The sequence below is a fragment of the Phoenix dactylifera genome, chromosome 10, assembly GCF_009389715.1.
Source record: "Phoenix dactylifera cultivar Barhee BC4 chromosome 10, palm_55x_up_171113_PBpolish2nd_filt_p, whole genome shotgun sequence".
In the NCBI taxonomy this organism is placed as follows: Eukaryota; Viridiplantae; Streptophyta; class Magnoliopsida; order Arecales; family Arecaceae; genus Phoenix; species Phoenix dactylifera.
In genome coordinates, this window is record NC_052401.1 from 4,191,543 (window position 1) to 4,213,718 (window position 22,176).

Here is a 22,176-nt window from a genome sequence, read left to right on the forward strand (position 1 = left end):
TCCACTTGCTTGAGAAATCTAGACTTTTTTTCTCTTAGCACATGGCTCTTTTTTGATAATTCATTAAGATCAAGCTCAGACCCATAGCGCCTCTCAACTATTCTCCTTCTTGAGTGGATGTTATATTACTTAAGACTAATTTGGCCCTTTTTTTATTTTTTTCTGATGATCCATTTAGTCCCATTTAAGTTACTGATTTGGCTAACATTTTATTAATGTTATGAGTTAAAGTGTTAGATAAAAACAAACCTCGGGGGGATAAACGTAGATTTTTCAAACTATTGGATGTAAGTATAATTTATCCCTAATCTTAGGGATTTTTTGTAATTTACTCATCATGCAGGAGCAATTTTGATATTTCATATGAAGTAAACGGATTCGCTAATATCATTAATTTAACTAGGTATAAGTGTAGGTTTTACAAACTAGTAGGTCTAAGTATAATAAATGTAAACTCAAGAGGTTTTTTATAATTTACTTATTTTTTAAAATGGAGATGAGGATGTACTTTTTTTTTATACCGTGGGATGGTTGTTATGTCACTTAAAATTATTTTGGTCATTTTTTGAAAAAAATTATATAATAATATTTAGGTTCATTTAAGATTAACAGTTTAATTAATGTTATGTTAAGTTATACATTAAAGTATTGGATAAAAATAAATTTCATATGGTGAATATAATTTTTTTAAATTATTAAGTCGATATAATTTACCTTTAATTTTAAAAGATAGTCACATTTGAAATATATTTGATGATCAAAATTTAAATTTCTCATGAAAATGTTTTCTTTCAAGCTCCGTCACCAGTTTTCTCAATGTTGCCGGTCAGATATTGAATTGACATGATTCCAAGAAATGACGAACCGGGCCATATCGCACAGTTCAAGCTGAATAGAGTCGATCCGGTTTCTGACCGCGTCGGTTCGGGTATATAAAACGGTTCCGGCTTTTATGGGGCCAAAGCTAGCCGGTAGAAGAGTGAATCGGACGGAACTAGACCGGTTTCGTCCGATTCGGCCGGTTTGCACCAAGTCCGATTAGATTTGCCACACAGCACGCTGTGGCATTTGGCTAAAGTGCGCGCTGCAGTATTTTTGGCTACCGGCTGGTAGTGAATAGGATTGGGTGCCAATTGGTACGGCATCCGGTACCATTCCGTTGTCCTTGCATGATACAGATCTACACCTGATCGTACACTTAGGATAACAAATGAATGGTTCCGAAATAGCAAGAAGAAATTACGAAGAAAATTGAAACATGCTCAATTTTATTAAAGAAAGAAAGAAATAAAAAAAGAGGAGAGAGACTTTGCTCTACCTTTCTGGAAAGTCGCCGATGGCGAGCCCTATGATAACCAATCGAACTCCAATTTCTTGCTCACTTCTCTTCGGAGCCTCCTTCCCTTCTTCTTCTTCTTCTCTGTCTTCCCTTCAAATACCAGCGCGAGCACGGAACAGGAGGGCATCGGGTTTCAGGATCAGAGCCGAGACGATGGCGACGGAGAAGCTGGGGATCAAGATCGAGAGGAACCCTCCCGAGTCCAAGCTCGCCGAGCTCGGCGTCCGCCAATGGCCCAAGTAATCATCAAAACCCCCTTCTTTCCACCTCTTCTCTCTTTTGCGGGATTTTTTTTTTTACTCTTCATTTTCAGTGTCGATAATTGTGAGAATTTTATTTAGCGCACTTTTAAATCTGAAAAAATGGAAAAAGAAAAAAGTTTTGTGTCCATGATTTGTTTTTTAAAAAAAATGTTCGATATCAAGATAACAAGATCATCTATTTCTAGTTCCAATTTCTAGGCCCTCTTTTGGCACCTCTCGAGATTGGCAGGTTGTTATATTGGGCACATGTACACAAAAGATCTTTGAGAATGGATCGAGCCTAGATTTCACCTTAGATCGAGTCTAAGAATCAAGCATACCTTTGGATTCTTAGTCCGTATAAACTCAAACTTGGGTCGAGTCTATAAACCAAGCATACCGTTGCATACCGTTTAGGATGGGACACAGCTTGGAAACCCTTGCTCCACCTTTGATAACATGTATGACACGTAGGAATTGAGACTTACATTGGTACATCGTAGGATTCGGTAGTTGGCCCTTCTGCTTCTCTGATCTGGCACAGAAGGGGTCGGCGCACTGAAATTTATGATCATATAGTACTCTTGTATTAATGACTTAGAACTAATAGAAAATATTATCAATTTTTTTTTATTCTATATAACTATGAAAGATTTATCTAATACATAGCTGATATGAAATTTGATTCTTGCACATATTTATGCTAAAATGCATGTCAGTAGAAAGATGGGCTTGCTTCATAGCTGCTGTGGGGATGTCTTCATGATGCCATTTTTGCGTGCTTTATGTATGTAGGTGGGGATGTGCTCCTAGTAAATTCCCATGGACATACACCGCAAAGGAGACGTGCTATCTGCTGGAAGGAAAGGTGAAAGTATACCCCGATGGGCATGGTGATGAGTTCGTGGAGATTGGGCCGGGTGATCTGGTGGAGTTCCCCAAAGGCATGAAGTGTACCTGGGATGTCTCAGTGGCTGTGGATAAGCACTACAATTTCGATTAGGAACTGGAAATGATGAACTACCAAACTTTTTCATGGACCAACATTGATCTCTCTGTAAACTGGGATGGGTGTCTCAATGTTTTGAGATGCCAATGCTTTGCAGTACCCTGTTAACTGATATAATTAATAGTGATGGTATTAAAGAGACTAGTTCTTTATCATGAGGTTGTTCGCCTTATCCTTCGTTCTGCTCCTGTCAGCTGTCCATGCCAGCGACTTTATTCTGAGCAGGATGGTTGTTCATTTGGCAGCCATGTCTATTATCGTGTTATGAATCGGCTCTCTCTCTTTCTATCTATCTATCTGTGGTTTTACTCATTAATTTTAGCATGATGAAAGGACAAAGACAACTCATTCTTAATTTCATTGCTTTCGTATCCTTGCTGTAACTGCTTCAGGTACTTCTAATCGTGACATTTTGAAACTCATTGCACATCTTGTGCCACAAAACTTGCGAATGTAATGGCTTTTGAAAGCGGAATAGAATATCACCACTTCTAACCTCTCACAGAAAAGAAAAAAGTTTTTAAATTTCGGACTTCTTTTTTGAATTAATGTATGATTACAGTATGCAAACACAAGAATGCAATCCTGGTTTCATTGATGGACAAATCACAAATGAATTATAACAGAAATGTCTCGCGTCCATGTCCACAGAGAACTAAAAAACCAGAGTTATCATATGCCATATATCGAAAGAAACTTGGTTACTGAAAAAAAATTGAGGATAGCATGCTCCTCTATGGATCCAGATCCCATAATTAAACTTTTCCGAGAAGTAGATCACATAATTAAACTTCACCTACATTGTCTTACGATCTCTAGTTTGACAACAAAGAATGGAAGAATAGGGCACTATAATTCTCTTATCTGCCATGCACAGTTCGATATGCCAGAAATATATGACTTGGACAATGTCCTGATGCCTAAACTAGCATGAAATATTTCTAATTAAAAAATAAACTTCATATACAAGGATTATAATTACATCAATAAAAATGGAGATTTTACAATAAATGTAGTCTGCTAGATATTACATGCTCATGGCTCTAGATGAGAGTTCAGATCCCCCTTCCAGTTCACCCTCTGACCCATCAACCATTGCCTGCAGAATTCATCAATTAGACTTGTGCATTAAGTATTCGAATTCTTTGTTTTTTATTGTTCCCCAACAGACAAATGATTAACATGTGGAATTCGATCAGCCGTTCCACACAAATAACAGCCAGATGTGAAACGTCTGCACTTAAGTGTGTATCCACCCAGAAATTGGTAAATTTTAGGCCTTCATTTGTGCCAAACAGCAATTGCTGTATGTATAAGTGGAACAGCTGGTTGACAATTCAACTGGAAGTTCAAATTCACCCAAGTAAATAGTGTAGTAGAATCTTATCAAAAAAATGTGCGGTAGAAACGGTGCAGCTTCTGTTAAGTAAAAGCTTCAGATGTGCAATGTTTGGAGTACAGAAATTTAACAGGAATTCAGAGCATATGTTGTGGCTTAGAAGAAGTCAAAACCCTTTTCTGCATTCATTTTGTTCCAGCTATCAATCTATATGTTTTGCAGAAAAATAGAATTTAGTAAGATTCATGGAGTAACACGTACGTACCACTCGATCCTTTATCTTGTTTTCTTTAAGGTACTGTTCCAAAGCTCCATCGCCATGAAGAATTTTAGCTCCACTACCTGGTCTGTCAACAGAGCCAACAGCCTCTTCATCCACCACTACTGCATCTATTTGCTCATCGCCTGTCTTTACATCTGGAATCTGAAACCAAGTGAACCCAGAATTTAGAGTTATTAAAAATTCATAACTAAAAGGGCAATAGTTAACATGCGTTAATCATGTGAGGTGAGATCCTACTAAGTCAGATACTGGAATACATTGTACACCGCTCAATCAGATCTCTATTTTCTGGATCATTTTGTTTATGTTGATTATAAGCAAAGGAGACAAAAATCTGCCAAAAGTCAAGAAACATACCTCATACATGGCATCTGTAAGAATATTTTCCAATATTGCTCTTAAACCTCGTGCACCAGTATTCTTGGCCAATGCTTTTTTAGCAATCAGCCTTAGTGCAGTGTCTGTGAAATGTAGTGTCACCTGGAAGAGGCACCCACATTAAGGCACAAAAATAAACAGTTTTTGTCAAATAAAGGCACCAAATGATATCAGTAGATCAGGGACACTCACGTTGTTCATGCGAAATAATTTCTTGAATTGTTTACCAATAGCATTCTTTGGCTCCATCAAGACCTAAAGTTAGCCATGTCACTTCATTAAATTTTGGAAAAATCAAGCACTAATTTAAAAGAAGAGCTTCCACCAAGTAACATGATTGTTGCATTCAAAGACATTAAAAGTTTGAGCTAAATAATTTTAAAATTCAAGTTAAATTAAGCCTCCCGAGAATCAAAATAAATTCTATAAATAAAAAGACAGGTACAATAGTTTCATTCACCCAACCTTCTGTTAATGCAACAGCCAAACAAACTTGACCCACCCACCAAATTAAGGGATAAATATTAAGTCGGCAAATTACTAAATTAACATGATACATAGTTGAGAAGATTGAAACAAATCTCATGAAAGAACAAAAGAGAGAAAATCCAGACTAGGTAATACCTGAACAAGTTGGTCCTCGCTCAGTGCTGACAAACTAACCAGTACTGGAAAGCGTCCAACAAATTCCGGAATGAGGCCATATGCTATAAAATCACTACTTTCAACCTGTGAAAATAATGTGCATATCATGTTAATTGTGTCATTTGTAAGGAAAGAAGTCCACGTCCTTGTGCAAGGTAAATTTATTATGTTGTCAATGATACAAAGGACATCAATCGATTTCCAGTCATGGCCTTTTAATTTTTGGATCCTTACTGATTCCAACAAGGATGACGTCACTGCAGCATTTGTTAATCCACTAGCTCTCATGTTTGCACGTATTGGTGCTCCAAAACCTATAGAAGAATCTTGTCGTCTGTTCCAGACCAAAAAGTCAGGTCACCCACAAACAGCATGTTCAGCAATAACTATTTGAGGAAGATTATTACAAATATTCGACATTATTACCTTTCAGAAATTGTCTTTTCCAAATCAACAAAAGCACCGCCACATATAAAAAGAATATCTTTTGTGTCTATCTGCATATCAAACTCGTGTGAAACTATGATAAAAGAAATAAAATTGCTAAAACTATTGTAAGTCCATAAATATAAAAGTTCTGTTACAAAGTAACTTTATATTATATACTAGATCAAACTTACATGGAGTAGCCAATAGAAAGTAAATGTCAATGTAGACCTACAGAATACCCAAAGAAAATTTATACTAGAAAAGGATTCAAATGGTGACACCCTGGTCAATTTCTTATCTATTTACTAAATGAACAAGCATGCTGCAGCAGAAAGTTAAGTGAAATTTGTACCCTAATTATTTATCCCTTGATTATGTCTATGATAGTTGCTATGTTGCAATTTCACAAAGTAATGATTTTATTCTCATTAGTTGGAAGAGTACAGTTAACCTTCTAGAACAGTCAGCCTGAACCATGAATATTCCTTTCGCCAATGCTGCGTAAACCATAATACATGTCACAATCAAGTAGCAAGGAAACAACGGCATATTATTCTCCAACGACAAAGTTTACACGTGCTTCAAATTTGCAACAAAAATACTTGAAAAGGTTTTATATTTTGAAATATGTTTACAGTAAGGAGTTTATTTATTTAATTTGTTTAACCTTTATGGATGATTTATATGCAATTTAACCAGATGAATGAATATACAGGAGATGTTAAAAGGAGACCATTAAGAGATTCATGAAGAGGAAATTCTAAATTAGCGCCTTCCATAAGGAATCTCGAAACTGCAGTATTGTTTTATTTCATGGTTTACTTCAAACTTCTCAGGTGCAGTTTCCTTTTTTGCGCCAAATTTCCAAATCGTATATAGATATCATGACAATAGATTAGTAGAATGAAATGGAAATATGTCTGTGCTATGTCTTGTGTCTTAGTGTATGAAACAATTTTGCATGCTCCATCTACTTTTTTAAAATACAATAGGCATCAAGGTAGAGGGAACTTGGATGACTTCAACTCCAGCAGCATAAAACTTTCTGACTAGAGTAATCTAGCTGTGCAATGGCCTCAAACACAGCATGTCGGAGAAAGTAAAAAAGAAAAGGTTCATAGGCCATGGTTACTCCGTAAATATGAGACTCGTAAGTTGATATACTGTGATGGGTTAGTGTAATAACCCCAAAAAAAAAAATTTATATATATATAAAAAGGGATAGAATAGTCAATTGATATAAGGGATAAAACTGGAAGGAATCAAAAGATAATGGCATAGTTGTAGATGCGTTGAAGTGGAAAGGGTAAAATTGGAAGGAATCAAAAGTTAATGGCATAACAGTAGATATGTTGAAGTGTTAGAGGCAAAATGGGAATTTAATAATATTAAACAAAGGGTGAATAGTGCTTGATGTGACTTAATTAGGGGGTTTGGTGCTGTGTCCGTGGAATGAAACAGAGAAGGAGAAGGGGAGTCTCAGGCGGTGGAATCAAACAGAGAAGGAAAAGAAAGAAAGAAAAGAAGAAGAAGAAGAAGAAAGAGGAAGGGGATTTGAGGTGGAAAGGAGCCCCGGTTGCGCTGCCAGCTAAAGAGAAAAGCGTAGGTCTCCTTTCCCTCTACGCAAGGATCCAAGTTTCAGAAGAGAAAAAGGTAAATACCCATCTCTACCTAGTCTTCTAATGAAATTAGGCTATACAAATGGTGGATTTGGTCTAGAGAGGTTAGATAGAAGTGTTAGAAGTGGTTAAAAGAGAGAAAATCGGATTTCGACAAGTTTTTCCGAGGCTACGGAACAACTGTGTCGAAGTCCCAACTTCGGCGAATTGTTTCGGGGGTCAATCGACCTCCGATAGCAATGCATCTTACCTCTTTGGAATCCCCCATGAGTGTAGAATGTTAGGTGAAATTTTATAAAATTTGGAGTTGGAAAGTGGATCAAAACCGGGATGAAGTAACCCGCTGTCAGTTCAGGTTACTGTTCATCCGAGATGAAGAAAGTGAGAAAAATGATGGGAGTCGCCTCAAAACGTGCCGGAGTCGACTCGGGGTCAACTGGAGTCGACTCGGGGCAGATTGGGGTCGACTCATGCCTCAGAGGGGTCGACTCACGAGGTTGCGGGTCGACTCTCTGAGAGTCCAGAAAATGAAGTTTTGCGGCTCTGTGGTCGGGGTCGACTCATGAGGTTGGGGTCGACTCACGCTTCAGTGAAATTTTTAGTGAAAGAATTTTGACTCTTTCTCGCACCTTGACCCTATAGCAGTGGCCTAAGGTGTGTGTGTGATGCTTTTGCATCATAATACATATAAGGGGAAGATTAATTGATAGGAAAAAGGGAAAAAGAAAAGAATTTAGAAAAGGGGGAAGTTGAATCAATTAAAGTTTCCTATATTTATGATTGGCACGTAGATTATGGCCCTTAATACAAGACTAAATGTATTGTAAATGCATGTATCAGTTGGGCAAGAAGCTAGAGAACAAGAGGAGGAAGTCCCGTACTGCCTACTGTAGATTTTTGGAGGTATATCAGGGCTGTGCCAGATTGACAGGTGAGTGGGAGTTTGTACTTTGCACCATGAGCACATTCCTTATTCATTTTCATGAATGTTGCCAAGTGTGACTTGATTCCACTTGTGCATATTGATTGATATTGTAGTAGATTCCTCTATAATCTTGTTTCTCCATGCTTGATTATTTTGTACATGCATTTGAGGGAACATTGAGAGGAATTACAAGGGTTAGATGAGTAGTTAAATTGGTTCCAAATTGTGAAATGACTTCTTTTGTAAATTGATTTCATTTTCTCTATTTCAAAGACTTGTAGAGCCTTTTCAGTGGTATATTGAGTTGCATTGTACTCCCTTGACCCCTCACTCCTAACCCTGATGTTAGTTTATAATTGGATCGTGGTCGAGTGAGTGGTAGTCTTGATTATACTCCTTTTTAGTAGAGTATTGGGAGAGTGCATTATGGCATTTATGCATGGCTTGGCAGTATCTACAGGACACCTATAGTCGATGGGGTTAGACATCGGCCTGTGTGCACATAGTAGCCTTCTGGGTGGGCGGAGCCCAGTCCCTTCCTAGGGGGGACACGGCCCTAGGCGTAGGATCGGCCGGTCCTACGACTTATATTCTGCTTACCGTCGGGCATAGTAAGACCCCGCGAGGTGCAGTATGGCTTTCCGCGGATGTAGAATTCCCGCGAGGTGCCGTTTAGTATACAGATGTAAGATGTTTCTATGGATTTATGTTCTGGATACTGGCCAGCATTTACATGATCAGTGTGGTGTCTTATCCTGCATATGCATGTGATAGTAGGGAATTGTTGTGGTTCGCCTGGGGCATAAGACCCACCTCCCGACAGCTGTCTAGTGATGACTTCGCATATTGACACCCAATTTGTATGTTCCAACATTATAATCTGTTGAGCATATTCATGAGTAGCATATATGTTTACTTGATTATTCCATATGTATTTCAGATGAGTTGATATTGATTATGGTGATATTGATGATTTACTCCATATTCTTTATGTTGAGTTCAAGTTCATCTTGCTATTGATCACCATTCATATGCTCTTGAGATTTCATCTCGAGCTATGATTATATTGTCTCATATGCATAGTACTCTCTACTCCACTCATTGAGTATTCATATACTCACTCCCCAGTTTGATATTTTTGTTGCAGGACAGATGTTGTATAGAGAGGAGCAAGGTTAGAGATTGCCTGCTATCTGTGCCGCTCCATAGTATAATGTAGATAGAGGTTTATACATTTTGGAGTAATATAAACCTCTAGTTATATATAGTGTATAGTTATAGTCATAGATCCTGTTGTGGATATGGGTTGACCATGGAAGGATTGGGAAGCAGGTATATATATATGTGTGTGTGCAGATCAGTTGTGTGCCCGTGATAATGTATTGCTATATATTGTCCAGGTTTATTATGTGATAGATTATGTGATTGCTGCTCTGACAGGTAGAGTTGTTGTATGTATTGATATAATCCTGACAGGTCAATATAGGAAAGATGATCATTTTGTGCATGTATCATGCCAAAATTTTCAAGATTTATTGATGATTGATAGGTAGTAGGGTTCTACGTGGTGGCTGGTGGCCTTATGCCTATCCGCACCCTAGGACTGTCGCAGCGGCCCGCCGGAACGGGGCGGGGGTCGTGACAGTTAGTCATTACAGTTTTGAGATCATACAATATCACAAGCATACATAATCGAAATCCAAAAGATGAAGCAAGACAAGCATATTACTTTAGAAACGACAGGACCATAACCAGAATTGCCTTGACTTTAAGTGACAAAAACATGCAGAAATAATAGTTCAACATTAAGAAATAAGAAAAAAGTTGGGATAGTAAAAACTTGTGCATATTCTAAAGAAAAATCATGTCTGCAATACCTGTATATTGTCACCACGAGGGTGCTTCCGAGCTCCCTTCTCTGGAACATTGACTATCTGCACAAAAAGATATTTGAATTTCAGTTCTTATTGAAACCAAAACAAGAGTACCACATAATTCAGCTCGCACCATTAAACCTCCATAATGATTAGATTAAAAAAAAGCATTCATTTACAGCAATATGAAAACACTAATGCAAAAGAAGGATTCCACAAATTTATTCAACAAATTAGCAATATTGGAAGTCTCAAGCTGTCTTTGGAAAAGTTCTGCTCAAGTTCAAGAACCTACAATTCATGAAACATGTTAATGAAATGAGAGATCATCAGGAAGCTGAAATAATAATTATATGATCTGATAAATATCAGGCATCTGGAAGAACGTTTCAGAATACAGCAGAGGCAAACCAAGTTCTCTCTATAGTTCAAATGATAAAGGACAGGGGATTGATCCACCAATTATCATGCAGCCAAAACAGTTTGAGGATATCTCTGCCAAGAATCAATACTAGACAGATAGCATTATTATATTTTAATGCAAGTCAGATAATGGAATCAAAAGCAAAAAGAATCAATCATGAACGTAGTAAGTTCTTGAGAGCAGATGAATGAAGACATCTATCCTGGGATTGTTGGAAAAGATCATATCCATATATCTCTCTAACTTGTTGCAAATTTTTGAGTGCTTCAAAGGGCAGCATCTGTTCTAGGGCCACATACATGTTTCGTGCTATCAATAATCTACTACTCACAAATCCTGCCCTACTTTTCATAATCATTGTTATTGTAAACTTGGACAATCACGAAAATGAGGTATTATAAAACACACTGACATAATCATATTTAGTCTTAAAGTGAAAATGATTATGACATTTTTCTTACGGCCAGCTTTGGAATCCATATCTCAAAATAAAAAAAACTATTTTATCCAAATTCAAACTAATATTTCTGTATAAGCAGTACATACACATTTTGGTTCTTAAAACTCAGAAGTTTCATACAATGTGAAACAATTACAATAAAAATGACATACTTTAAAATGTTTGTTTCAATCTGCAGAAAAGTGACATTTCTAATATATATTCTAACGAATCTCTTTATTCTCATTCAACCTGAAGCATCTGTGCAACTCCCCATCCCTGCTATGGAACTTCAGGGACTTGAGTCTCTAATGATTTATAGAAACACAAAATAAAAAAAATCATGTTTACTGGCACATGCAATGCATGTTTTCAGTGTATAATGAATCGTCTTACAGAACTCAGTCATCAGAAGAAACAGATATCCAAGATCGTATGTTCAGGAGCATCACCACCATAATTAGTCAGCACAAAGGGATAAAATTTTTTTGTGGTTCTAAGCTTAATGTCTTACCCTCAGAACCAAGATACTTATCAGCACACATACACTTATGACTGTAGAGCTACATCAAGGGAAAGTAGGTTATCTAATCATATTTGTCTTTACCAACATTAAGGGCAGCCCATTGCATGAGGCTCCTACCATCGTGGAGTCTAGTGAGGGTCAAATGTACCTAGTCTTGCCCCCATGCGCGGAGAGGATGTTTCCATGTCTCGAACAAGTGATCTCTAGGTTACAATGGAGCAACTTTACTGTTGCGCCAGGACTCACCCTCGTCGTTTACCAACACTTCTCTTCTAAAATCATATCATCTATATATTTCCACCAGTCAAATATACTTAACCATCATTGTAGAGTCTTCTTCATATACTTTAAATCAAGCTTCATAGTACCAATGCATACTATCCTGCATTGATACGAAAATGATACTCGGTAGGGGGGCATACTACATGTTGTTAAGCTGAACCAACCCAACTCGGTGTACCAACACTATACTAAAATGGTAATGGTATGTTGTTTGACACCAAGATTGCAAACCTTACTTTAAATGTTACCTGCCTACTAGTATTGTTCCAATTGTGCACTTATATTGATCGATCTAGCAATCTAAACAAAATACGGTGAGTCTAAATTTTTTTGTCGATTTCTCATTAACAGCTAACAATATTTCTATTTAATCCACAAATATTTAAACCCAAATATTTAGACCATTTGTTATTTATGATCATTGGTATAAATACGACAATCAGTTGAACCAAATGGGCACTACATAAATGGACCTGTGATGAATTCATAATAACCTTATAATATCACACAAAACATATGAAATATGCACTTCTATTCTTTTGGAAATTATGGGAATAGTATCATGCATATATGAAAAAGAGGAAATTATTTGTTCTTATGCTTTTTGATGATTGCTAGACTTTTGCTGTATGTCTTATGGATAGGAAGTGGAATACCACAGAGCTCCTAAAGATGGTGCCAAGGGTCTTGAATGCTATGCACATTCACATGATGTACAATCTAATTAGTGATAAATACATATGAAACTAAAAGTAGTAATACTAAGGCATGATAGATGACTTACAGTTCCTTCTAGCATTTTCAATAATGCCTGCTGAACACCTTCACCAGATACATCTCTACTAATATTTAGGCTCTCAGCCTGCAAAGTTAACCATTTATAAAGCCTGTCAACGAAATGTAAATGAAGCCATATTTAATCAATAACTTAATCAACGTTAATACCTTCTTAGTTATTTTATCAACTTCATCAATGTATACCATTCCCTGTTGAGCTGCTTGCACGTTGAACTCAGCAACCTAACACATTTTTAAAAAAAACAAAAAAAAAATTGTAAGTCGGAATGTTTGAGGTGCATTTGCAAAATAAATGGAACACAGCAGTATAAGGATTCAGCATTTTCTTCAATAATCACATAGAAATGAAATAAATTCATGGTTCCCGATATCTTTGAAATTGTTAGGAGAAGTCAAGAATATTTAGCATCCAATTTTCACTCGAGCTTTTCACCATGATAATACTCCCAAGAATGATGATCATACTTCTTCTAGAAATTGAAGTCTAGAAGTCAACTACTTGACCTCAATTTGTATTACTTTAGAGTCATGGCAGCGGTGGAGAGTGTCAATTTTTTACAAGCCTACAAGAAAAGCAGGAGAAGCAATTATAATCCCAGTAATTGATGATTTTAGACAAGACGTGCCGTATCAATTGGTCTTGTACCATACTGAGCGTATTGTACCGGTACTAAACCGGTATGCTGTATCATATATTGAGCAGTACCCTACCGAACCACGTATTGACACTGTAATAAGATGGTACCAGTATAAGGCCCAGTATTAAGATAGCAAACCTTGATTTCAGAGCTCATCAAAACAGTTGTAGACCAACTTGGCCACTTCGAGTAGGTTTAGATAAGGTTTGGGAACAAGATCCGCCACATCCAAGACCAAAGGTTCAAAAATGATCATAGGAGGGCATACCATTTTTTTCATGAAACAACACCCTATATACCATCCTGCATCTTCACACGCGAGATCGGGTGCATCCGATGTCCCCAAGGACTGGCTTTTCCAATAGACCACAAGTAAAATGGGCATTAAAGCATCATTTGGGTATTAAAAAGCCCCCCACTTGGAAGCCATTTAGGGTTCCAAGATTTTAAATCCCGTGAGAGAAGGATGTTCCGGTTTTTCCATAAAATAGGATACGTCGCCATCCCACTCTATCCCGACACTTGGGATAGTAGATGTCCCAAGATATGCCGATCGGAATGCTAGGACAATGGTGGGATGGTCATATCCCGATATGTAGGATGGTACCCCATCTCAGTGTCCCACAGGACGTCCCATCGGGACTTGAGTCCTAGCAGGGTTCCTCATTGTGAAGCCACGATGCACCATCTCTCTCTTCCGGGTTTGTTACTCTCTCTTCCCCTCCCTCTCTCAACCTTTCTATTCCAAGTTCAAGGACTATGAGGGCGAACCACTCTTTCGGGGTTTGTTGGATCCAGATGTCATGGGGATTCAATGAAGTTTAAGGCTAGAAGCGGGGCGGTCAAACTAAAACATTCCTTTTTGGTAACTCTTTGATCTAGCATATCTTTCAATCCAAAAGAATTAGGTGATGTGATAGGAGACACTTAATGTAGGAGTCAAGATCTAACTCATGCACAAGTTTAACTCAAATGTAATTTCCTTACTACTTCAGAAAAACCTTCACCTCTTTTGGTTAGAAGAGAAATCTGGTTCACCAAAGGAGAATGGACCACACCAGTAGAAAGAGAGGTACTACACACTAGCTTACTAATCAATTAATGAAAACAAAAGGGGCTAAAAATCCCACTTCCTAAATTTTACTATTCTCTTATTCTTTTCTGTCAGAGGACCAGATTGAAAAAAGAAATTTCTTCTCTCTTCATTCAAATCAATAGATTAGTGGATTGTTGATTACCAAAGCTATCTCCATGGCAAATATCATATGCAGGTAATAAATTGTTCAAGGTACGAAGGTTTGATTCTAAAAGTAATGGAGGAAGCCCAAGCAAGATCAGAGTGCACTAAAAGAAACTTTTGTAATGAAATATATAAGATGCAGCCCCGGTAGTAAATGATTGCCTTGGCATGCCACAAAATGATAACTATTATTGTCTCAAATTAAAGATACATTCAAATATATCCAGGGGGAAGGGGGAGTGAGAGAGAGAGAGAGAGAGAGAGAGAAGAGAATTCTACCAGAAACAAAATAAGACAAATGAAGCAAATGCTTACTTTGAGAGTGACATTCAAACTTTCATTATTAAGGTACATAATGTTAGATGGCCTAAAATGTTCAGAAAGAAATAGTTTAGATATATAAGATAAGCACAGCATATATGAGAATGTTAAGGTTGCTCACACTCATTCTGTGTACTTAGAAAAATTACAAATGAAACTATAGGAAGTTCAAAAATTGCTGAAATATAGGATAAAATGAAGGAGGCCAGTTAAAATAGCCTGCATTATCCCCAACAAAGACCAAAGGTGGTCTAGAAAGGTAGATGCTCAGATCTGCATGGTGGGCACAAGAACGACGAAAAGATCTATCAAAGCATACATGATAATTGCAGGTATTTTATGGAGTCGCAATTGGTTGGGGATTTAGTAAACAACAAGAAAGAACAAATGAAAACAAATATAGGTTAGATTGGATGCAGTTTGTTGGTATATTTAAGATGAATGAACTCATTAGGTAAAAAAAGAGGAAATGAGAGAGTACTTCTTAAATAAGAAATGGGAGACAAAAGAAGATTGGTGTCAACAGATACACTGCATGAGAGAACCAGGGCTAGCTTGTTTTACAAAGGGAGACTAGGACATATTCCAAGGGAAAAGGTTTTAAGGTGCAATACACAAGAAAGACAGCAAGCAGTTAAAGACAAAATGGCAACATATTGTATAATACAAGATACTTACATTATAAACAGAGGCATGATAATGAAGATTCAAAATTTTTCAAGTACTAGTTCACAAATATTTATGCACTTGGGATCATTATTTTCTTTGGTAATGTCATATATCTTTCAGCAATATCCTTACACCTTCAGCATGGCCTTCATATAGCCAATTTATTGACGAAAAAGCCCAGCCCCAGCAAATCAAGACACATAATGCATATAAATAATTAAACAACTTCAGTCATCGGAAAGTAATAACTGAGCACCAATGGACCAGCCAAGCAAACTATTACTATAGCAGTCATTTGAATTGCATCAGCAAGCTCAATAGTGTCCTAGTACTGTTCATAGGTATCATAGGAAAGGTACCTTAGAAACAGAAAAAAAACATTAGGAAGGAAGGAAATTGAAAATGTCCTATTGAGGACCTAATTAATGACTGCATTTCTTAAATGGGTATCCTCATTATGTTATATTACTTTAATTGCATAATTAATTGACCAGTTGACTTTTTTAAGTAGGGCATACAACTAAACATATTTTTTGAAACCATTAACAGGAAAATCCTAATATGTCCATGGAGTAGTGTGAATTTCTCAATATCTCCGATAGAATGATTCATGCTAAATGTCAAAAACTAATGACAGTATTCTTGCAAAGAAATACAAATAATGCCGCAATTCAGATTATAGTTACCATAGAATGCAATGGCAAATAAGATTATAGTTATCATAGTATGCATTCAATTCTCTTTAATATCATGGACACTAAGGTAATAAGGTCGGATCACCAACAAGCAATATAAAACATCTAAACAGGGAAAATTCAAAATCATACCGTAAGCAACTTGTATAACATTGATTCAACATCCTCTCCAACATAGCCTGCCTGTACAAATATTTGTCCATTCAGTTTTCAGCACTGAAATACAAAAAGCAAATATAAAGACATGCAGATAAGTTAACTGTGATGTAATTCTGAAATGTGCATCATATCATTATCTACCAAGTAGAAATTGCTTAGCTATCTCTTGTACAAATAAAGCATGTAATCTGATAAGCAGCTATTCAGCAATATTCCTCAATTATTTAGCTGTTAAAGACTTCAGCATTGGTCAAATAGTCAGATAAGGTTGTATGAATCTTCTTATTCCTATAACTTAAATACTTATAATATTTCGCAATTCACATGCAACATAAAGACACATGCAATAACGCAAACAAAAGCACACATACAGCTTGGGCCAAGTAAATTTTTTTTTAATTCTCCTATTCTTTTGCTTTTTTGCTTTTCTCCTATTCGGTTACCTTTTTTATGCTTTATTATTTTGTTTTACAAATTACAATTACCACCAGTCCTTAATCTTTGTTAAATATACCTTTTGCTGAATGACTTATGAAGAGAAAGGGAAGACCTCAAGTAACATGGATGGAAGTTGTGAAAATGGATATGAAAAGGTTTGAACTAACACTAGAGGTAGCATAGATAGGAATACTTGGTAACTTAAGATTCATAAGAGTGACACAAAATTATTGGCACAACGTTTGATGGTTAAGATTATGGTTGACAATTGTCAACTTCCTCTTCTCCATTTTTTCAACACCACCCAAAAAATTAAAAAAACAAAAAGGAAAAAGACAGAAAATCTTCTCCCTTGCAGCCAACAGGTTAACTTAGGGCATAAGTTTCGTAGGCAAGTAAAAAAGTCTTCTCACCTTTGAGACCTAGCAAGGGAGAAGATTCTGTCCCTAAATAGCTTGTTTTGCTGTTTTTCTTTACAAAACCTATCAATGACCAGGGCCTCTCACTGACCTAGTACATAAAGAATGCCCACCTTAAAAACCTGGGAAGGTCCCTAACTAAATTGTTTTCGCACTTTTCTGTATCAGTGCCAGGGGCCTACTGATGCTCCTCAAAAAACAATAAGAGATTACTGCTAGGTATATGGCACAAAACTAGCTAACAAGCTCTGCAATCAATTGATCAAATAAATGAAAATTAAATTGTTCTTTATCAATAGAGTACCTTCATAGAACATATGGAGCCTAATCTTCATAAAAGACAAAATGATTTCTCCCACTACAAAAAAAAAAAAAGGAAGAACATCATACAATCAGATGCTCCATAATTCACATTCAAATATCTTCATGATAAGCACCCTACACGCTGGGATTACAGGGTGGAAAGTAAATCACCTAGTCTAGGCAGGTCTAAGATCAAAGACTAGAGAGAAAAAGAATCCAACCAACCATTGATATATTTCTAAAGACTCGAAACCTAATAAAATATATGACTGCGTGCTTCCAAATGCATCTAACATTGTCATAAGCCCTATTTACGTTAATCTTACAGAACACGCCTGACCTAACATCTAATTGAAAAACATACATGAGCTCGCAATACCTTCTCAAATGTTCCACCAAGGGAGAAGTAGTAAACTTTATTGAAAACTCGCCAAATTTTGTAGCTAGCATTGAGGTTACTTGATTTATATAGACCTGTATGGAATATTTAATCGATGTAATACTTAGTGCAACTGGGGTTCAAAAAAAAAAATCAAAGACAACTTGAGCTGAAGTATCCTCTCAAAGAATCGTTAAGACCAAAATATAGAATATGATCCAACTTAGATGTTAAGCAAACCTTAACCAGAAGCATTTTTCTCTTTGCTATGCTTTCATTGCATCTTTGCAAAAGCATCATTTTTAAAGAAAAAGTAAACATGTATAAGCTAGAATGTAAATTGTTTACCCAAAAGTAACGCCCAATTGCCCATGATTGCAATTAAAAAAAATACTGAGCAGACAGCAGATATGACACAAAAATTTCACTCTTCCTCTTAAAGGATCTACTCCATGAGGATCTCAATAGATCAAGATGAATTACTCATACCACTATATAAACTGGTCATGACTCTAATTCCTAAAAATATCATCAGATGTTTTCTTCCCATTTATGGAATTTTCTTATGATGCATGTACCAAGATACATGCATAAAAGCAAGAAAGCATACCAACACAAGCTAACTTATATGGGGCAGACAAAACTAGAATTTTCTATTTATGGAATTTTCCTGATTTTTCTCCCAGCTTCATGCGAAATATGAGAGTTTTAAATAGAGGAACCATTTATAAGGTAATTTAAAACAATAAGAGGATAAAAAAAAAAACATAAGAAAATCATAAATATATGCTGTAAGAAAAAAGAAGTATAAATCTGAAAAGCTAGGAAATCGCAACAGGAAAGATACTTGAATCATAGGACATACTAAGAAAAAAATATATAATTTTTTCTTTCAACATGGAACTAAAAGAACATTAGTGCACTTACCTGTGTCAGTGTTGTTGCATCTGCAATAACAAACGGCACATTCACAAAGCGAGCTAATGTTTTTGCAAGTAATGTCTTTCCTGTCCTTACAGACAACACAAGAATTTATATGTAGGTCAGACCATCAATCAATAAAATCCAGTAGATAATTCCTTTTTAGTTCTCATGGTGATAGATAGGACATAACAAGTGCCAGCATGTTCAGCAAAACCATCACATGATAAAAATGTAACAAATAAAAAGGCAGACATTATACCTGAGCCAGTAAGGCCCATCAAGAGCACATTGCTTTTCTCTAACTCTACATTATCATCATCATTTTCAGCCTCAAAATTCCCTGAATCAGCTCCAGATCTGTGTATTTTCAGTAAATTCAGCTCAGCATAAGCCATCAGAAGACCATCACAAGAACAAGCAAGTTTTCGATGCTTATAAATGCAAGTCAACAATCTAGATATGCTTAAACTTAAAGAAACAATATATAACAAGACAAGATCAACATAAGCCATAGCATTATAGCAGAAAACTTAAATAGATATAAAGGTCATATGGAAACATACACTTTCTGTAAAGATGCATGGTAGATTCTTTTATAGTGGTTGTACACAGCCACAGATAGCACCTGCAATTTTTAAGTGGATTACTGAAAAGAAAATCATAAAACAAAAATTCTAGAAATAAGTAAAAGCATGATAAACAAATAAGACAATTATTATTCAGATAAATAAATTCTCATTATTGGTTTAACCAGATAAACATGGTATCTGATAAAAAGAATAAAGAAATCAATCATGAGACTTGGTATCTTGAGAGATATAACAAGATATTATGGAGAATTATCTTTGATCACTCAATTGGTAACAGATAAGGTTGATCGAAGAAGAAAGTAGACTCAAGCAAAGGACCAGGTGCCAGAAAAACAACAGTAAATGTATAGAAGAATACATATAACATGAACTGACAACCTGCCATCTACAATCATCATGAAGTATGAATTTATTCTTCACTAGCCTATTTAATTCATGGAGCTCAACTATTTTTTGCAATACTCACTAATCACTGTTAGCAAGGCATCAAGATAGCTGCCCAAATTCATAGTTACCTTGGGACTTATTTTACTCCTACCTACCAGTTAAAGGATTGTCAGCACATCCCCTTGCAAGAATCAATCTGTTTTCAGGCTATACTAGGTAATTCAATAAAAGACCCTCCTACAATATAATGGAAACATATTATTAAGGCTATATTAAGTGACTTTGGAATTAAAAAGTTTTTCAAAACACATCCCCAAGGGAGCAAGGATGAGTGAAAGAAAGTATGAATCTTGTTTTTAGGAGGAAACTAAAATTGAAAAGACAACATTATGAAAATAATAAAGGCTATCAATCTTTATTCTAGGAGTCTAAAAGATGACAAGACGATGGATTCTTCACAATATCTTCATGGCCAAGTCTTAATTCTTCATCCCATATTTTCCTTCTATTATCTTCTTCTGATCCATTCTACTTTTGATCTATTTGAAGGACTGCACCTTATTTTTGGGTACTCAAGAACTGGAGCATGGAATATGGATGAACAGTTGGATATAAAAAGATCAAGTTGAAGAACTTGAGTGGTGTTGTAGGGTGAAGAATGAGGTTATTTGGTAGACATTTTGGGTGGAGAGATGAGGACCAGATCTGAAATATTTTCTCTATTACATCCCTTTAACTCAGCTTGGAAGGTAGGAGTATGCCCAAAAGAAGGAACATTCACTTTTGGATGATAGACCATCCTCCACCAAAGTAGTTCATACAGGGTGGACTGTAACTTGTGGCAGTCTTTCCAGCAAAGCATAATTTGCAGTGAGCATGTCTTTTTGAGAGAGTATTAGGATGAATTTGCTCGCCTTCTTTCACTTCATTGCAATTTCATGTGAAACTAGCAGAACTATCAGCTTAATAGTTTGAACTTTCTCTTCCACCAAAAGGATGCTGTTGAAGAGTAAAGAATAACATGGAATCACCCTTTACCTGGCAGGAATGGAATGAAGGCATGGATTTTATTTTCTGCATTACATCTTATGTGAAAATTGGATAGGAAAAGCCACGTCATGAAGAACTTCATGCTTAACCATAACAGAGCTTGAACTTTGCAGCCTTAATGTTTACAAGTTCTCTAATTATGTCAAGAGTGCAGACTTAATGTTACGACTTGTTTTGGGTTTCAAGAAGCATCACTTTTTGAGTGTGATTGTTGCAACGCAGCTCACATTTTTCCCACTGGACTCACATATAGCCTTTTGTTTTTTTGTAAAAGAATGCCGCTCAAAGGTATAGATCAAACAAAGCAGTGAAAGAATTTCAGTAAATCGACAAATTTATAATTAGAAATAAATCGTTGATCAGAGTGCTCTCCAGTATCTTCCAAAATTTTTAGACTTTGTCATATTAAACTCGCATTTAAAGAATTGTATGTTAACAAAAGAATCGATTTCTTATATAGAAATTCTGTTATATCTTCTATATCCAAGAACCTTAAGTTCAAATAATTTGCCAAGAAAGTGATTAAAAAAAAAAGTACCTTTTTAGCGTTATCTTGCCCAACCACGTACTTATCGAGCCCCTTGCAGATCTCTTTGGGCGTCGGCAACTCCTTCCCCAAATTCGCCCCGCCCCACCCGTCCTCCCCCGCGAATCCACTTCCATCACCAGTCCCCGCTCCTCCCCCGCCCCCGCCGGGCCTGGCCACCCTCACCACGTTCAAATCCGGCGGGAATGGCGGGCCTGGCGGCGTGTGCACCGCCAATCCATTACTCTCCGGCGGTCCTGGCATGGGCGGCCAGTTCTCAGGCGGCTCCCTGTCGTACCACGACCTCAGGCTCTCCCAGAACGAGGTCTTTAGGCGATTCCCCTGCCTCTCGTCCTCCCCGACGCCGGCGTCCCTCTCCCACTCGAGGTCGGGGCCGCGGACACCCTCGATCTCGACGAACTTGCCCTGGAGGGAGACGAGCTTGTGGGGGCGGAAGTAGTAGGCGGTCTTGCAGCTGGGGCAGATGTTGACGGCCTGGCAGCCGCCACGGTCACCGGCGCCGGCAATGGAGGGCGGGGAGCGGTTGGAGAAGAGGACCTCCATGTGCTTGGTGCAGCAGGGGTAGTTGGCCTCGTCCCGGATGCGGCCGGTGTGGAGCTCGTCGGCACCGCCGGCCCACTTGTGGCGCTCCTGCCGGTGCGGGAAGCCGGGGTGGCGGCGATGCGGGACGGGGGCGCCAGAGCGGGTGCATATCGGGCGGCTCTGGGCGGCGGCGCGCGCCCAGATGTTGGCGGCATGCCGGGCGGCGCGCGTCGCGGGCTCTCTCAGCTTCTTCCATGGGTGAAGAAGCCCCGACATGACACCGCCAGAGAGAGATAGAGAGAGAGCGCGGAGGGAATCAAGAAGACATCCAAGGAGGGAATTAA

The 22,176-nt window shown here is 37.4% G+C and overlaps 2 protein-coding genes across 2 annotated transcripts; one reads left to right on the top strand and one right to left on the bottom strand.

Moving 5' to 3' along the window:
• Window positions 1–1,246: 1,246 nt before the first annotated feature.
• On the top strand, window positions 1,247–2,745 carry LOC103701618. The gene is made up of 2 exons (XM_008783754.2): window positions 1,247–1,578; window positions 2,377–2,745. The coding sequence occupies exons 1-2, from the start codon at window positions 1,337–1,339 to the stop codon at window positions 2,582–2,584; spliced, it is 450 nt and encodes a 149-aa protein (XP_008781976.1). The 5' UTR covers window positions 1,247–1,336; the 3' UTR covers window positions 2,585–2,745.
• A 632-nt stretch (window positions 2,746–3,377) lies between these two features.
• On the bottom strand, window positions 3,378–22,176 carry LOC103701617 (CLP protease regulatory subunit CLPX1, mitochondrial-like). The gene is made up of 15 exons (XM_008783753.3): window positions 21,302–22,176; window positions 19,300–19,361; window positions 18,996–19,093; window positions 18,740–18,819; window positions 16,247–16,297; window positions 12,699–12,773; window positions 12,538–12,615; window positions 10,086–10,142; window positions 5,662–5,732; window positions 5,470–5,569; window positions 5,215–5,319; window positions 4,783–4,845; window positions 4,570–4,692; window positions 4,195–4,353; window positions 3,378–3,689 (listed from the first exon to the last, which is right to left on the bottom strand). Exons 1-15 carry the CDS (start codon window positions 22,106–22,108, stop codon window positions 3,618–3,620), a joined length of 2,001 nt encoding a protein of 666 aa, XP_008781975.1. The 5' UTR covers window positions 22,109–22,176; the 3' UTR covers window positions 3,378–3,617.

Bases quoted from the DNA above. Each gene is read 5' to 3' on its own strand.
- LOC103701618 (XM_008783754.2), top strand. From the start codon at position 1,337: ATGGCGAGCCCTATGATAACCAATCGAACTCCAATTTCTTGCTCACTT. The intron at 1,579-2,376 runs GTAATCATCAAA...TTATGTATGTAG, and splicing joins GGCGTCCGCCAATGGCCCAA to GTGGGGATGTGCTCCTAGTA.
- LOC103701617 (XM_008783753.3), bottom strand. From the start codon at position 22,108: ATGTCGGGGCTTCTTCACCCATGGAAGAAGCTGAGAGAGCCCGCGACG. The intron at 19,362-21,301 runs GTACTTTTTTTT...TAAAAATTGCAG, and splicing joins GGCAAGATAACGCTAAAAAG to GTGCTATCTGTGGCTGTGTA. The intron at 4,354-4,569 runs GTATGTTTCTTG...ACTTGGTTTCAG, and splicing joins TTACAGATGCCATGTATGAG to ATTCCAGATGTAAAGACAGG.